General features: G+C 52.7%; 1 protein-coding gene and 1 non-coding gene across 2 annotated transcripts in view; both read right to left on the bottom strand.

The window, feature by feature from the left end:
* ADCY1 (adenylate cyclase 1) overlaps nucleotides 1-18,192 on the bottom strand; it is a 101,087-nt gene that overhangs the window by 24,818 nt on the left and 58,077 nt on the right. Inside the window, exons 9-14 of the mRNA XM_038559246.1 lie at nucleotides 15,956-16,150; nucleotides 15,718-15,815; nucleotides 14,848-14,932; nucleotides 9,778-9,867; nucleotides 8,938-9,194; nucleotides 8,585-8,711 (exon numbers count right to left, since the gene is read on the bottom strand). Coding sequence (XP_038415174.1) covers nucleotides 8,585-8,711; nucleotides 8,938-9,194; nucleotides 9,778-9,867; nucleotides 14,848-14,932; nucleotides 15,718-15,815; nucleotides 15,956-16,150 — 852 coding nt within the window. The remainder of the gene's footprint in view (nucleotides 1-8,584; nucleotides 8,712-8,937; nucleotides 9,195-9,777; nucleotides 9,868-14,847; nucleotides 14,933-15,717; nucleotides 15,816-15,955; nucleotides 16,151-18,192) is intronic.
* On the bottom strand, nucleotides 11,201-11,345 carry MIR8862 (microRNA mir-8862). Its single transcript, NR_128815.1, has one exon. It is a non-coding gene; the product is annotated as a microRNA mir-8862 (primary transcript).

Below are 18,192 nucleotides of genomic sequence, written 5' to 3'. Positions count from 1 at the left end.
AGATTAGAACAGAAATAAATGATTCAGAAACAAACAAAACCAGTAGAACAGATCAATGAAACCAGAAGCTGATTCTTTGAAATAACTAATAAAAGTGATAAACCCCATGGCAGACTTATCAAAAAGAAAAAAGGGCTCAAAGAAATAAAATCACAAATCAGGGAGGAGAAATAACCACCAACATCACAGAAAAGCAATTAAAAGAGAATATTATGAAAATTATATGCCAATAAATTGGGCAATCTGGAAGAAATGGATAAATTCCTACAAACATATAAACTATCAAAAGTGAAACAGGAAGAAATAGAAAACTTGAACAGACCCATAACCAGCAAAGGATTGAATCAGTCATCAAATATCTTCCAAAAAACATTAGGGCCAAATGGCTTCTCAGGGGGATCCCTGGGTGGCACAGCGGTTTGGCGCCTGCCTTTGGCCCAGGGAGCAACCCTGGAGACCCGGGATCGAATCCCACGTCGGGCTCCCGGTGCATGGAGCCTGCTTCTCCCTCTGCCTGTGTCTCTGCCTCTCTCTCTCTCTCTCTCTCTCTGTGGCTATCATAAGTAAATTAAAAAAAATTAAAAAAAAAAAAAACAAATGGCTTCTCAGGGGAATTATACCAGACATTTAAAGAAGAGTTAATACCTATTCTCAAGTTGTTCCAAAAAACAGAAATGGAAGGAAAATCTCCAAACTCCTTCCACAAGGTTCACATTACCTTGATCCCAAAACCAAGGACCCTAGTAAAAAAGAGATCTATGGGCCAAAATCCCTGATGAACATGGATGTAAAAACAAGATACTGGCAAATCCAATCAATAGTATATTAAAAGAATCATTCACCAAAATTCAGCGGGATTTATTCCTGGCTTGCAATTGCAAGAGTGGCTCAATATTTGCAAATCAATCAGTGTGATACAGCCCATTAATAAGGAAAGGATAATGCAGAAGAATGAAACTGGACCACTTTCTTACATACTACAGACCAATTAATTTATTCAAAATAAATTTGAAACCATAAAAATCCCAGAAGAGAAACAGAGTAACCTCCCTGATATTGGCCATAGTAATTTCTTCCTAGACATGTCTCCAGAGGAAAGGGAAACAAAGCTAAAAGTGAACTATTGGGACTTCATCAAGATAAAAATCTTCTGCACAATGAAGGAAACAATCAATGAAACTAAAAGGCAGCCTACAGAATGGGACAAGATGTTTACAAATGACATACCTGATAAAGGGTTATGATCCAAAATCTATAGAGAACTTATCAAACTCAACACACCAAAAAACAAATAATCCAGCTAGGAAATAGGCAGAAGACACAAATAGACATTTTTCCAAATAAGCCACACAGATGGCCAACAGACACATGAAAAGATATTCAACATCACTCATCATCAGGGAAATACAAATCAAACCATGATGAGACATCATCTCACACCTGTCAGAATGGCCAAAATTAACAACACAAGAAGCAACAAGTGTCGGTGAGTAGGTAAAGAAAGGAGAACCCTCTTTCATTGCTGGTGGGAATGAAAACTGGTACAGCCACTCTGGAAAACAGTATGGAGTTTCCTCAAAGACTTAAAATAGTACTACCCTAAGATCCAGCAATTGCACTACTAGGTATTTACCCAAAAGATACAAAAATACTGATTCGAAGGGGTATATGCCCCCTGATGTTTATAGCAGCATTATCAACAATAGCCAAACTATCAAGAGAGCCTAAATGTTTATCAACGTGCATGGATAAAGATGTGGTCTCACCCCAGTGAGAATGGTGAAAATTAACAAGACAGGAAACAACACACGTTGGAGAGGATGTAGAGAGAGGGGGACCCTCCTCCCACTGTTGGTGGGAACGTGAACTGGTGCAGCCACTCTGGAAAACTGTGGAGGCTCCTCAAGAAGTTAAAAATAGAGCTACCCTACGGCCCAGCAACTGCACTGCTGGGGATTTACCCCAAAGATACAGATGCAGTGAAATGCTGGGACACCTGCACCCCGATGTTTACAGCAGCAATGTCCAAAATAGCCACACTGTGGAAGGAGCTGAGATGTCCTTCAACAGATGAATGGATAAAGATGCGGTCTATGTATACGATGGAATATTACTCCGCCATCAGAAAGGACAAATACCCACCATTTGCTTCGATGTGGATGGAACTGGAAGGTATTATGATGAGTGAAAAAGTCAACTGGAGAAGGACAATCATCATATGGTTTCACTCATATGTGGAATATAAGAAACAGTGAAAGAGATTATAAGGAAAAGGAGGGGAACTGAGCGAGAAAAATTAGAGAGGGAGACAAACCGTGAGAGACTCCTAACTCTGGGAAAGAAACAAAGGGTTGCAGAAGGGGAGGTGGGTAGGGGAATGGGGTAGCTGGGTGACTGAGGAGGGCACTTGGTTGGACGACCACTGGATGTTATACTATATGGTGGAAAATCGAATTTTAATAAAAACAAACGTAAAAACAAAAACAAAAAAGATGTGGTCTACATATACAATGGAATACTACTGGGCCATCCAAAAAGAATGAAATCTTGCCATTTGCAACATCCTGGATGGAGCTAGAGCGTATTATGCTAAGTGAAATAAGTAAAAAAGAGATCTATGGGCCAAAATCCCTGATGAACATGGATGTAAAAACAAGATACTGGCAAATCCAATCAATAGTATGTTAAGAGAAAGACAGAGAAAGACAAACACCATATAATTTCACTCATGTATGGAATGTAAGAAATGAAACAGATGAACACAGGGAGAGAAAAGAGAGAGACGCAAACCAGGAAACAGATTCTTAGTTACAGAGAACACGCTGAGGGTTGCTGAGGCGAGGGGGGAGAGGGAGTGGGTATTAAGGAGGGCACCTGTGATGAGCACTGAGCATTATGTGTAAGTGATGGATCACTAAATTCTACCCTTGAAACTAATAATAGCTATATTTAACCATCGAATTTATATAAAAACTTGAAACCTAAAAGAAATAATACTTCAAAGAATGCAGCTAATAAAAAGAGGAAGGGAAAAAGAAGAGGGAAAGCAAGAGAGACAAATGAATTATAACTATTAATAAAGTAATCAATACTAATTATAAATGGAATAATAAACACTCTTTTATATTTTAATAGAATAACAAAAATATTTAATCCAAAGCAGCCAGAAAAAGAGGGAAAAAACCACAAAGAACAGATGGGCAGACATGACAAATAGGAGACAGCAAGATAAAAGATTAAAATCCAATGCATCAATAATCATATTAATTATAAATGGTCTGAACAGCTCAATTTAAAAAGCAGAGATTTATAAGTTGGATAAGAAGGCAAGGTCCAATTGTATGTTGGTCCAATTTTGTTTTGCTTATGAGAAACCCACCTTAAGTAAAAAGATATAAATAAGTTAAAAGTAAAATGATGGGAAAAATATATAAAGGGAGCAGGATTACCTATATAATATCATGTAAAGTATACTGCAGAGCCAAGCACATTACCTGGGAAAAGCAGCTCTTTCCATAGTGATAAAGGGGACAAAGGTTCCAACTTACCAAGAGGACATCCTCATCCTAAACATTTATTATGCACCTAATAATGAATTGCCAAAATACACGAAGGAAAAATTGGTAGAACCGCACAAAATTCTGTCTATGGGTACAACGGGAGATTTCAACATCATTCTCTCAAAAATTGGTAGAATATCTGGGCATAAAGTCCATTAGGGCATAGAAGACCTATGAGCATCCTCGGCCAGGGTGGCCTCATTGGCATTCATGAAACACACCATCGAAAAAAATAAAAAATTAAAAAATTAAAATAAATTTTTAAAAACCACACCATCCAACAGCCACAAAATGGAACATGGATGATAGAATTCTCAAGAATCAGTTCAGCAGCTTAACTGAGCCACCCACATGCCCCTCTTTCTCAAGAAATCTAAAAGAAGTCAAGGCATAATCTCTGACCACAGTACAACTAAGGAAAAGTCAGTAACAGAAAGATCCCTGGGAAATTTTCAACAAAAGAATGTATGTCTTCATAACTCTTGGTCTGAAGAAGAAGAAGAAGAAGAACAACAACAACAACAACAACAAAGATCTTTGAGCCAAAGGAAAATGAAATGACATTTAATGTCAAAATTTGTGAATTAAGCAGCACTTGGAGGAAAATGTATAATAAAACCACTGAGTTAGAGAAAGTACAAATCATCTTGAGAAACTAGAGAATATGAGTAAATTAACCCCAAAGTTATCAGAAGAAAATAAAGATCAGAGTAGAATTCAATGACATTGGAAACTCAAAAGAGAAAGATCAGTAAGACCAAAAGCTATTTCTTGAGATCAATAAAATGTATCAACTTCTAGTCACATTGATCAAAAAAAAAAAAAAAAAAAAAGAGTCTACACAATCCTACATCAGGAGAGAGGGGATGTCACAACAAATCCTACAAATGGTAAAGTGGGTAAGAAGGGAATAGTAAAAACAAGTTTGTGATAATCGAATGAACAACATCCAGGGAATGACATAAGTTCCCAAAGCTACCTCAAAAAAGAAAAAAAAAAAAAAAAAAAAAAAAAGGAAAGCATGGCCCTTTATCTTTAGAGAAGTTCATTTTAGTTAAAACCTTCCTACTCTAAAGATAGACGTACAAATCCAAGCCGAAGGGCTTCACTTCCCAAAACGTCTGAGGAAGAAATGGCACCAATTCTACGAACTCTTCCAGAAACCCGCAAAGGAAGGAACAGGTCCCCACTGGTGAGGCCTGCTTCGCTCTGACCTCAAAGCCTTGTCTGGCCTAGAAAATGAGAGAACAACCTATATGTTGGCAAACTGAACACCAATAAAAAATAAATTCACAAAAATAAATAAATAAATAAATACATAAATAAATAAATAAATAAAAATTAAAAAAAGAAAATGAGAGAACAACCTATATGTTGGCAAACTGAACACCAATAGAAAATAAATTCACAAAAATAAATAAATAAATAAATACATAAATAAATAAATAAATAAAAATTAAAAAAAGAAAATGAGAGAACAACCTATATGTTGGCAAACTGAACACCAATAAAAAATAAATTCACAAAAATAAATAAATAAATAAATACATAAATAAATAAATAAATAAAAATTAAAAAAAGAAAATGAGAGAACAACCTATATGTTGGCAAACTGAACACCAATAGAAAATAAATCCACGAAAATAAATAAATAAATAAATAAATAAATTTTAAAAAAGAATGAGAACAACCTATATGTTGGCAAATTGAACACCAACAGAAAATAAATTTACAAAAATAAATAAGTAAATAAATGAATGAATGAACGAATAAATAAATAAATAAATAAATAAATAAATAAATAAATAAATAAAAGACAATGAGAGAACTACATTATTCATGAGCGCCGACGCACATCCCCTTACCACGTTTTGGCAAAGCGAATCCAACAACACACAGAACCGTTCCCGCATGACAGGCAAGGCCACGCCGGGCCACCTTCCCTCCGAGTGCCGCCAATACGGCGCCACCACCGACGGGAATCACCCTCCCGAGACAGGCATTCCCTGAGCAGGAACAAGTTGCCCTACTATCATCCAAACTAAGGTCGCATCCCGATCGTCTGGGGAATCCAAAGGAAACACGGCTCTGGCACACATGCAGGCTCCTGTGACCACCCGGGGTCTGAAAATAATTAACCCCCAGGCCTGGCCTGACCGTTCCACAACGGCGTGAGACACTGTGATGTCTGCGTGACAGGCTTACGGACCCACAGGGCAAGCGGGCAAAGTCGAGAAATGTCCTTGTTTTGCTGGGTTTACAGGAAGGTGAGGTGGCCTTTCCCGTTACACGTCCTTGGGAAAGTATGTCGCATGTAGGCACCCCTTCCCAGTGACGCGTGGAGGGTCTCCCTGCCACTGAGCTCCCCGGAAACCTCACCGAGAGGTGGGGGCCCGGGGTGTTGTCAGTGGGGAACCCCAGGGCAGGCCCAAACACTGGGCTTACACCATCTAAAGGGACACCGAGAAGAGCGCCTGCCAACCCAGACGGGGCACCGCAGCCTCTGTCTGTGGCGCTGGCCGCACGGCAGGTGCCTGGTGAACAAGCCGGAAGCCAGATGCACACACGCCAGGCCAACCCGGCTCTCCAGCGCACCCTGACTGCTCTCCTCAAGCTGAGTAGCTAATCACAACTAAAGACCTGAAACCAGAGGGGCCAGCTGACCGTGGGGTGGGCACCTCTAGGGACCAGCCAGCCCGGTGCCCCTGGACAGCCAGCCACAGCCAGACAAGGGTCCCCTGAGTCCCCTGGCACAGCCCACGAGAGACGCTGTGCTCCGTCACCTGGTGAGGCTGTGGCAAACAGCAGCGGTCGGGTCTCCCTTCTGGGAGCCCACGTATGCGGCCGTCTGTCTGGCATCGGCTCCGACCTGAGACCTCCGGGCTTGGCCAGGGCAGAGCATCCGCAGGCCCGGGGAGAACGCGGCTGGGCCCCTCCCGGCACGGTCAAGGAGGGCCGGCCGGGTCCCTTGGCTGACTGCCGTGAGTCTTGTCTGGTGGCCTGCCTCAGGGCGCCTGCAGTGGCCCTAGACCCGCCCATCTCAGGTGAGCCGACGGTCCTACCCCTGACCCACCCAATCCGGGCTGTGGTCGGGCCCTCACGTGGGGTAACGGTGGCAGCTCAAGTCCCTTGTGGGACAGAGCCAGCATCGGGTGCGTTCCCTGGTCTGCAGGGAGGCTCAAGCCAGCACTGTACACCCGCCCCCCCAGGGCGCCCCAGCCCCATGGACAGGGGTCCAGAGGGCTCAGCATTCCAGGGCCTCTGCCCACCCAGAACCCAGAATCCAGGTGTACGGTGAAGACGGCACCGGGCAGTGAGCCCCTCAGATCAGGGGTCTCCCCAGGACTCGGGGGCGTGGGCTGCCCAGAGTAGACGCGGGATGGGCAATGAGCAGAAACACACATCCGCGGGGATGGGGCGGCAGACGTAGGGAGTGACCACTGCTGGGGACAGGGCTCTCTGGGAACGTGAAGATGCTCTACACTGACCATTGCGACGGCGGCCCAAGTCTGTAAATACACTGGAAACCACCGAACCGCATACTTTACAGGAATGAAGCGTGAAGAGAGTGGTTTTAACCTCAGTGCAGGTGTTACGCAGAAAAGAATAATTAGGCTGTTGCTCCCCAGCATATGGACGTGTGTGCAGACTCCCTATGTACTCGGGTGCGCACACGTGCACGCACACGGGTCTTCCCTCCTCTGTCTACCCGGAGGAACGGGATCACCCCTCACAGTCCCGAACACGCATCCTGCCCAGACATCCGTAGCCGGGACCTGTTTTTCCCAGGTTAACAAAACCAGAGAAGAAGTATCAGACTGGCTCCTGCAGGTGGAGCGTCCCAAGAGATGAACAAGGCGGCGTCCGGAGGCCGCCCAGCCGCACCGAGCGCTCACTGCGTGCCAGGCCCGCCGCCAAGCCAGTCCTGGTGGGGAACTAATCACTATATCCCCACCCAGGCTGGAAGGTTTTATGTGTCACTCGGACCAGGCCACAGGGCGCCCACACGGCCACCAAACATCACTTCCAGGTGTCCGTGCTGGTCTCTGCAGCCCATGGTCTTCTTCGGCGAGGGCGACCTCACCCCCCAATCCTCTGGGCTCCACCTGTCTGGCATCGAACACTGGCTCTCCCTGCATCCTGGTCCCCAGGGAGGCCCCAGGCTGGACACGGGGCTCCCAGGATGAGGCGACTGCCCCCCTGCTCCGGACACCACTCAGACCCTGGCTCCTCCCCGCTGGGCCATGTACCAGCCACCCGGGCCCAAGCACGTCACATCACTGCCCTGCTCCCCACCTGCAGGCCCATGCCCTGGGCAGGGCTGCCATGAAGACCAGACACAATTAAATGCCTCGGACGCTAGAGAGCAACTTCGTAATACATCAGGATTAGAAAGCTCCTGAGAGCTCGCATCCACCGTCTCTGTTCTAGGGCGTGCCCCCTGCCCACTTCTAGCCGGGGAAGCCAAGGGAGGCCCTCCACCCAGGGTCCAGACGTCTGCAAGTGGCACGGGTGGACTTGTCCAGCAGGCCGGAAGGCCTCCCATCCAGAGGCGAGGGGGGCCCCTCGCGCATGCCCGGCTGGCCCAGACATGCACCGGTGTGCTGGTCACCTGGCAGGTGCACAGCCCATGCCTCCGGTAGTCATCCCCTCCCTCCCCGGGCTCGGGGCCGACAGCTTGCATACCTGCACCCGCACACCTACTAACTTGGGTGGGCGGTGCAAGAGTCGGTGTTTTCTGGACACTCCCATGACCCTGGGGAGACCCGCTGTCCCGTGCAGCGCAGCAAAGGCTGAGCCACTCTGCGCGGCAGCCCTACTGCCAGACGCCTCTGGGGATGGGGAGCTCACTGCTCAGGATGCCACCAAACTCCTGTGCCTGTCAGGCGCGGCTCATGGGGCTGTGCCCAGCTTCCCCTGGTCCCCGTCCTGCCCCAGCACTAGCCCCTCCACCCGGACGGCCCCTCCCCAGGGGCTCCTTTGCCGCACCCCACCCTCCATGGAGCACACGGAGCGCCTCTTGCCTGTGCCGTCCAGAGGTAGTCCAGCCGCAGCTTGACGTCCACCTGCCGGGCGTGCAGGGCCAGCGTGCACGAGAACAGCAGGATGGCCATGATGGGCTCGAAGCTGCGCCCGGACACCGCGCTGCCCCTGGGGGGGTCGGGGGGGTGAGGAGGGAAACCTCTTCAGTACCAAGACCCGTCCACGTGCCCCTGGGGCAGGCCAGTCGGCAGCACCTGCCACCGGCCCGGCTGCAGCACCTCCCGCCCGAACTGAGGCCTCGCTGGCCCTGGGCCCAAATGGACACACGGAGAAGCCGCGGAAGCAGGCAGCACCCGACGCGTGTGTCAGGGGGGCCCGGCAGCAGCGCACCTACCCCGAGGCCCGGGTGTAGCCGCTGAGCTCCAGGACCAGGATGTAGGATGCGGTGAGCACGAGGAGCAGGATCATTTTGGGCAGGGAGGACACTCGCAGGAAGATGGCCAGTGGGAGCGTGCCCACCAGGCCGCAGAGCAGAGCATGGGGCGCAGACTCGCAGGGCGCAGCGGGCAGCAGTGCGCTCTGGCCGCCGGGCGTCAGGACCACCAGGGTCCTGTTTGGGCTGGAGCTCCAGGCCCAGGGCAGACAGCCCACCTGGAGGGGGCGGAGGGGTGGAGGGGGCAGGGGAGGAGGGGGAGGGGGAGGAGGGGGCGGGGGTGAAGGGGGAGGAGGAGCAGAGAAAGCAGGGCCAGAGGAGGCAGGGGCAGAGGGGGCAGGGGAGGAGGAGCCAGGGGCAGAAGAGCAGGGGTGGAGGGGCAGGGGAGGAGGAGCCAGGGGCAGGGGTGGCAGGGAGACAGGGGCTCAGGACCAGCTGCTCTCAGCCCCACCTGCACCCCCCACCCGCTGCTACAGTTTCCTATGGGAAGGAGGGGATGCCCCCAGGTGCCGCCCGCCCCCCCTTGCTGTGCCCTCCAGGCTCCTCCCAGTGTAGGCTGGGAGAAGCAAGAGACCCCCTCGCCCCCCAGACCGCCCGTGCCCTCTCGGCCCCCCTACTGTCACTGCGGCCCTGCCTCCCTCCTGGTACTCAGCGCCCCACCCCTGCCCTGACTCCTGCCCCAGCTTCTACTGCGCACTGGGGAGGGGCTGGGTGTCCCTTCACCCGGAGACAGCCCCCCTCAGCCCCGCACACCTCGCGGGGCTCCCCCCGCAACACCCTGCCGCCTGCGGACATGCTCACCACACATCCTTGGGCCACGGAGTAGATCAAGACCACTATGAAAATACACAAGACGGTGCGGATCTGGATGGTCAGGCATCCGGGAAAACACTGGACAATAAAACATATTACTGTGAACACAGGCGTTTCTTAGAGTTGGTTCGGGTCGCAGGAACGGTCACAGCACAGAATGGGCTGCGCCCTGGTGCCGCTGGTTCCCCACCCAGGCCCCCCCTCCACACATCTCAGCTGTGCCCAGGCTTCCTCTCCCAGGTGACGCTGCCAAAATTAAAAGAAACAAAATCTACTGTCTTTCAGTGAAAAACCACCACACCTGCCACCGTGTGCCCCACGCTGTGATTCTGGCACTGGAATGAACGGATTAATTTGACATTTTTATTGCATTAAATCTTTACTATGTTATGTATTTTTTAAGTTTATATATTGTTATTTATTATATTAAATAACAAGGTTTTACACATACTTGTGTCTTTTTTAGGTACTTTAAGTTTTAGGTTATTCACATAGGTTTTACGCTGTTTTTGTTACTAGAAATTTAAAAAAAATTTTTTTTTATTTATGATAGTCACACAGAGAGAGAAAGAGAGGCAGAGACACAGGCAGAGGGAGAAGCAGGCTCCATGCACTGGGAGCCCGACGTGGGATTCGATCCCGGGTCTCCAGGATCGCGCCCTGGGCCAAAGGCAGGCGCCAAACCGCTGCGCCACCCAGGGATCCCGTTACTAGAAATTTTATTTTAAATCTGTTTGGGGGAACCTGGGCAGCTCAGGTCGTGATCTCAGGGTCCTGGGACCGAGTCCCACATCGGGCTCCCGGCTCAGGAAGGAGTCTGCTTCTCCCTCTCCCTCTGCCCGTCCCCGAAATTGTGCTTTCTTGCTCTCTCCCAAATAAATAAAATCTTTTTAAAAGAAAGAAGGCAGCTGAAATACAGTTTGCAATAGTCAACACGTGACTTCGTGGATAAAAGCGCAAAGTTCTTTTTAGATTCACGCTCGTGAAATTCGAAACAAAAACTAAAATAAAGACCGCAGGGACCCTGCACAAGACGCTGACGAGACCCGCAGCCAGCCAGGGCCGGCCCCCTCCGCGGCCCTCCCCTGGGGAAGTCCCGACCCTCCTGTCCCCACCAGCTGGCCTTCCGCGTCCTACAAGGCTCCCACGGCGCAGCCTTGGTTCCAGATTCCGTCCGGGATTCCTGAGTCCGACGCTGCCGCACCGCACAGACACGCTGGGCCCCCAGATCTCAGGGAGAGGAGCCCCCTGCAGCGGCGCCAGCCCCGACTGCTCACACCTGGCGCTGGCCACCTCCCTCCCTGTCCAATCTCGTGTCCGCCCCCGGCCGGGACGGAGATGTGCCCACGGACTCTCGCCCGGCCGACAAGGCATACGCAGCTCACGCATTCGCTCAGCAAACATGGGGTAAGGGGGGCTCCTCCCGCTGTGGACATCAGGAGCCCCTGGGAGCACTGCCCAGGCCTGGCCTCTGGTGGCCTCTGGTGACTGGAGGGCCACCGGCCAACGCTCAGCAAGCTGTGCCCGGGGTGCAGGGAGGCTGAAGCGGGAGGCGGCCTGGAGTGTGCAGGCGGGGCTCAGAGGCGGGGGCGGCCTGGGGGGTGGATGCGCCGTTCCCATTTGGCAGCCAGCCGGCCAAGCGCTGGCGCCTTCCTACGACGATGCTGAACAGAGGACACAATCTGCCCCCGTGGCTCCCCCGGTCTGGCCCTCCTTCCGAGCTCTACTTACTGAAGGCCATACGCGGCGGGCGCTAGCCGCTCCCGCATGTCCTACGGATGGGCAGGGACTTACGAGTCCTGGATGCACTCACACAGGACAGCTCTGCTCCCACCGCCCACGTGCCAGCGCCACACGACGCTCTGCAGAAACGAGAGAGCCAGCGAGCTGCCGGGGGCTGGCCTCGGTCACCTCCGACCCGGGGTGCCCGCTGAGCGCCTGTCACTCCGTCCACACTGCGGGCAGCCCGGTTCCACTCCCTCGGCTGCCCGGGCGCCGGCTCCCCCGCACTCACTCCACAGCGCACGGTGACATCCAGGGATCCGGTGTCTTGGGACCCAGGCCTCGGGGCCACTGAGCACAGTGGAGCGCACAGGGCCGGGCACACCGCCTCACCGGGTGCAGAGAGCATGCCAGGGCTAGGACGCGGGCCCGCAGGAACCACGGGGCGCTATGGCCTCGCGCGACCTGGATCCTCCTCGCGGGCCCTGCTCAGGGTCGCGGACCCCTGCCTGGCCGGGTGCTCCGTGCCAGGAACCCCACCGCATGAGAACGGAGATGTGGGCAGTCATCTGCTCACACTCGCAGGGCCCCAGGGTTCCTGCTACTCACACCCACCCCCCCCCCCCGCTAGCCAGGCGTCTCCCCTGCCCCCTGCCCGCCCTGGGGACCTCAAGGCCCACCAGCAACAAGCCCACAGCGGACACAGACCAGCTCGTGGGCCTTCTCCATGCACGAGCTCACAGGCGGGCAGGAGCCCCCAGAGCAGCTGGCTGCCCCGATAGGTGACTCCCAGCCCCAGAGGGACGGGCGGGGACTCGGATGGAGCACGACCAGAACAGTGTGCCAAGGAAGCCACCGCCACAACACACGTATGTGGAGAGACCGGTCTGAGTGGGTGGAAAGTGCCCGTGTCCCGTGTGATCGGCACCCACGGGGACCTCGGCAGACGCGGTGTGATTATGGGGGCGGGGACGGCCCGCTCTGCAGACACAGAGGAGGTGACATTCAGGACACGGGGCCACTCGCCCCAGCTGACCTAACCGCGGCCAGCGCCGAGGCCCAGTGGCCCCCAGAGACGCAGGGAGCCCCCGACCCACCGAGCTCCTCCCAACCGGGGACCCGGGAAGGGATGCCGGGAACGAGGGTCCCTCCCCGCCCAGTGACAGGCCCCAAAGCCAGCAGACCCCTCGCCCCAGCCATGCTGCTGAGCCCACTGCGGCCCGGCGTTCTCACGGCGGGGGGGGGGGGAGGGGACCCCACGGCCTGGAGCTGCTGCTCTTGCCACGACCCCACCCCCGCCCCATCCTGACGCAGCAGCTTTGCCGACGCAGAAATGGCCTTTTGAAGATTCAGGGATGGTGTCAACTGGGCAGCCGCCCTTGCAGAGCCGGGGCGCATCCTCCTGGGGGCTGGGGCGCTGTCCGGGCCTGGCGGCGCCCCGTGACCCCTGAAACGTTTGTTGAAACGTCAGAACTCTCAGCCTCGGTCATAAACACAGCAAGAGGCGCACGGTAAGACCAGCCCGGATCTGCTGCCTGTGACACGGCACAGGAGGGCCCAGGGTTCCTCCCCCAGTGCCGGCCCCGAAGAGCCACCACCCCTGGCCCACGGCCGCCCAGGCGCAGGGTAGCAGCGTGACTGGAGGGACGGGTTCCTGACCGAGGACTCCAGAGGACCCGGCTCAGCAGCACCAGGTCTTGAAAGCCAGACAGTGGAGGAAGGGGAAGCGGGCGGGCTGCGGCACCAGGACTCCACGCGCCGGGGCAGGTGATGGCCCCCCAACCGCCCCACGGGACCCCGCCGATAGCGAGCCTGCGGGCCCCTGCCCTGCAGCAAGTGCTGCCCGCAGCCGGGAGCCAGCGGGCGTGTGCGCCCTGGGACCTCCGAGGCCGCGGTCACTGGCCCGGCAGCAGCAGGAGGACGGGACTGACGCCGCAGCTGGGAGCGGGGGTGGCCAGGAACGGGCAGCGGGGCCGCGCCCGCCCGCCACCTGCTTTCTACTCGTGTCGTCTGCTCTCCTGGCCCGCAGCTTCCAGACTCCCCCGGGGAAGGGCACCAGCCCAGCCGAGGAGGAAGGCCAGGTCCTGGGGAGGGACCCTCCTACGCGGGGCGCTTGGACACACTGCTCCCTGGGGCTGCCTGGAGACGCCAGGGTGCAGGGAGGGCAGCTCGTGGGCTCTCTGCGGGAGATGCCACGGGAGCTGGCTCTTCTGTTACCTGCGAAGCCACGGTCCCGTCGGCCAGCACGCCCACAGCCCTGCAGGAGCGGGGACTGCCAGCGCGGGTGCTGAGACCCGCCCCCCGTCTCGCCCCCAACTCCTGAGCCTGCGCACGCATTCGCTCACATGCAAAGGGGTAACGCGCTCTTCTGAAAAGTGAACGCTGCTGGTCGCAGAGACCGACGTGGGCGCCACCTGCATGCCGCTGGTCACGCGTGGACTCCACGGGGCCTGTCCTAGCTTTGAGGCCGGTCGCTGCTCATCTTCACGGTCAGTTTGCTTATACACTCATGGAGCAAACACATGCGTGGAAAATTGTTGTAATACAGAAAAAAAAAAAAAAAACAGCACATCTGCCCCAAACCCAGGAGAAACCCCCCCAGAAGGAGCTCCTGCTACTCTCCACCACCCCACCCGTCCTGTCAAGAGGACAAGCGGAGGCCACACATGTACCTGCCCAGGTGATGTGCAGGTAAAGGACACAGGCAAATACACATACCTGCCCAGGTGATATACAGATGCAAGACACATGTGTACCTGTCCCAAGCAGAGTGTAAGGCACACACACGCACATACACCTGGATCTAGGTCATGCACAGGTACGGGACATATGCACACACACTCCTGGACCTGAGTGATGTCCAGGTACAGGACACACGCACACATAAGTAGCTGGACCCAGGTGATGTACAGGACACACATGCACACACATCTGGACCACATGGATCATAGGTCAGGGAGAAGTACAACAGGCACCTGGACCCAGCTAATGTGCAGGTACAGGACACAGGCACACAGACACCTGGGCCAGGGGATTGCAGGTCAGGGAGACACACAACAAGCACCTGGACCCAGGTGATGTGCAGGCACAGGACACATGCACACATAACTACCTGTATCCAGGTGATATGCAGGTACAGGATACACGCACCCACACTCCTGGACCCAGGTGATGTACAGGTACAGTACACACACACACACGCGCGCACACACACACACACACACACACACACACACCTGGACCTGAGTGATGTGTAGGTACAGGACACAAGCACACATGCACACATGCACCTGGACCCAGGCAATGGCAGGTCTGGACATATGCTCACACACGCACCTGGACCCGAGTGATGTGCAGGTACAGGACGCAGGCCACCAGGAAGCAGATGCAGAATACCAGGAGCAAGAGGACAACCACGTTCCTAGAACAGAAGATGCAGGGTCACTGCGGGCTGGGGCCAAGCAAGGTGTGCCCGACAAGTGCCCTCGACCTCTCCATCAAGTCCCTTTCTGTCTTCCCCCCAACTCCTAACCAGCGGGGCCCATGGAGAGGTCCTCCCTCATGGAGGACCTGCCGCTGGGCACTGCCCTCCTGGGCCAAGTCATCTGGGAGCAGATTTTCTAGGAAAAGCTTGATCCCCACACGGGGCCATCAGGTGGTCGCCATGTTTACAGCATCTGGGGACGGAGCAGCTCCCTGTGCTTTCTGGAAACTCTGGAAACCAGAGGAGAGCCACTCCACCAGGGGGTCTAAGAAACTGGCCTCTCTGGAAGGAAAGTGGACTTTCCTCCTGAAAACAAACACTGCCAAACTCACTTGGACTTTGGGTAACTGATTATTAGTAAATTACGACATTTCTCTTCCTTTCCAGAGGCCACTATTTCTCACTTTAACATATCTGAAGATGACGTGCACCTAGAAATCAACGTCCCTCGAAATCTGTCCTGAAGTCAAGGGTACACGTTGGGTGGATGGAAAGGCGCTGAAAATATCTTGTGTCTTAGGACTGTGTAAATGACACACGAGAACCTGAGCGTGAGCGTCCCACACGTGTGCCACCAGGGCCTGCCTGACGGCTGACTGCAACCAGGGGACAACGGGCTGTGGCTCGTGCGGTCCCGGTGCCAGGGACCACGGGGGCAACGAGCAGATGAGGAAGGACCTCCGGCGCCCTCCTGCCCCGACAGCCAGGCCTGTCACACTTACTGCGGGATGATGAGAAGGTAGACGAGGCCGAAAAGGGCGGTGAGGATGAGCGCCAGCACAACGGCACTGGTGAAATACTCGTCCTGGAGCTGGTGGTACTGGGAGACACGGAGACCGCCCATCAGTGGCTGCAGCTGCCAGGACACACGCAAGGTCCCCGCAGGGGCACCCGAGACCCGGGGACCACGCCGCCTGGAGAGGGGTGGGGGGAGTGGCTCCCGGGGCCCCTGCCACCTACCTTGCGCTCGCGCTCAGCCTGCTTGTACTTCAGGGTGAAGAAGTCCAGGTCTGCCATCTCCAGCTCCATCTGGCGCGCTTCCAGGAGGCGGCCGATGTACCTGTTGACGCGCGTGCCCGGCGTGGTGTAGACGACGTTTGCAGAGAACGATGAGCGGTTTCTGAGTTTCTCCGATGCGGTTCTCAATGCCCTCCGCTGCCGCCATGGAGGGAAAAAAATGTCAAATCCTCCACTTATTGAAGAAAAAGCTCTTCCACTCCCTCAGCCTGCTGTCTGGGGGTGCAGGTGCGGGGCCGAGATGCGGTCGTGCCTCCACCACCTGAGATCCCAGGTGACTTAGCGCATCACTGGCCCTGAGACGCCTGCGTCTGCAAATACGGGCATGCGACGTTCATGTGGCACTCTGTGTGGATGCGGGCAGAACCCAGCACAGAGCAAGAAAACAGAAGTTGGTTCTTGAAAAATATCAATAAAGTTGACAGATCTCCAGCAGGCATGACAAAGAAAAAAAGAAAGAGAGACTAACAAACCTGGGGATGAAACAATTATACTATAGACTCTGCTGACATCAAAAAGGTAATAAGGAAATACTGTGAACAATTACACACCTTAATTTGACGACTCAGATCAATGAACGACTTGGAACACACACGCTACCACAACTCACCTAACATGAAAGATTATGAGATTAGCCCTGTAATTTACTAAAGAAATTCAACTCATAACTGTAAAGTTCCCGAAAAATGAATCTCCAGCTCCAGGTGGCTTCACTGGAGAATTTTACTCAACATTTAAATAAGAATTAATACCAATTCTATATCATCTCTTCCAGAAAACAGAAAAGGTAACACCTTCCAACTCACTTTATGAAGTCGGAATCATCCTGATACCAAAGCCAGACCGAGACAAGACAAAAAAAGGAACACTACAGGCCATCTCTTTCAATACCGATGCTACAATCCTTAACAAAACAGCAAATAGAATTCGGCAGCCTAAGAACAGAAGCATGCACCATGACCATGAATAGAGATGCAGATCCTTTTACACATCTGCACATCGATGCAATACAGAAAAAATCCCATGGTTTTGTCAATTAACACAGAAAATTTGACAGTTGAATCTGACAAAATTCAACACTCATTCTTGATAAACAAGATCAGAAAACTAGGGAGGGAGGGGAAGTTCTCCAACTTGATGAAGATCTACAGAATACTGACAGCTACTGTCATACTCGCTGGTGAAAGATGGAGTGCTTTCAGCAACCCCAGCCATTGCAATAGGGCAAGAAAAAGAAAAAAAGAACATCAGAAAACTGGCCCTTTGCAGATGCCACAGTGGTGTACATAGAAAATTCTATGTAGGGGAGGAAACAACTCTAGAACAAATGAATTCCATAAGGTCACTGGATACAAGATGAACATAAAAAAGGTATTTCTTGGGGCACCTGGGTGGCTCAGTCAGTTGGGCGTCTGAATCTTGGTTTCAGCTCTGGGCATGATCTCGGGGTCCTGGGATGAAGCTTCACATTGGGCCCCCTGCTCAGCAGGTAATCTGCTTGAGCTTCTCCTTCTCCCTCTGTTCCTCCCCCTGCTTGTGCACTCTCATTCTCTCTAAAAATAAGTGTATTTCTTAAACTAATAATCAGCATGTGAAGACCAAAGTCAAAATTCAGTGCCATATGTACTCATGGAGAAAAACGAAGTACTAGCTACAAATCTAACACGTACACAACTTGTATGCTGAAGACTATATGATACTGATGAAAGAAATCAAAGATTTCAATGAACAAAGGGACACACGTGCTCATCCATGAGAAGACATGACACAGTAAAGCTGTCGATTCTCCTCATATTGATGTGCACAGGTTCTTAAAAAAAAAAAGATTTTATTTGCTTATTCATGAGAGACAGTGAAAGAGGCAGAAACCCAGGCAGAGGGACAAGCAGGCTCCATGCAGGGAGCCCAGTGTGGGACTCGATCCCAGAACCCTGGGTCAGGGCCTAAGCCAAAGACAGATGCTCAACCAATGAGCCACCCAGGTGTCCCCGCAGTGCATGGGTTTAAGGTAATTCTTATCAAAATCCTAACAGGAATTTTTTCATAGATAGACAGGCTTATCTTAACTACAAATGGAAAGGGAAGGGGATGAGAATAGCTCATTTTTCTCAAAATCACTCAACCCAAGGTTAAGACTGATTGTGTAGCTACTCTGGTTGGAGCAGTACAGCACTGGTGAC

This window comes from Canis lupus, chromosome 16 (assembly GCF_011100685.1).
Source record: "Canis lupus familiaris isolate Mischka breed German Shepherd chromosome 16, alternate assembly UU_Cfam_GSD_1.0, whole genome shotgun sequence".
In the NCBI taxonomy this organism is placed as follows: domain Eukaryota; kingdom Metazoa; phylum Chordata; class Mammalia; order Carnivora; family Canidae; genus Canis; species Canis lupus.
Note: the sequence above shows the minus strand (reverse complement) of the source record. Positions and strands in the feature narration are given on the sequence as shown.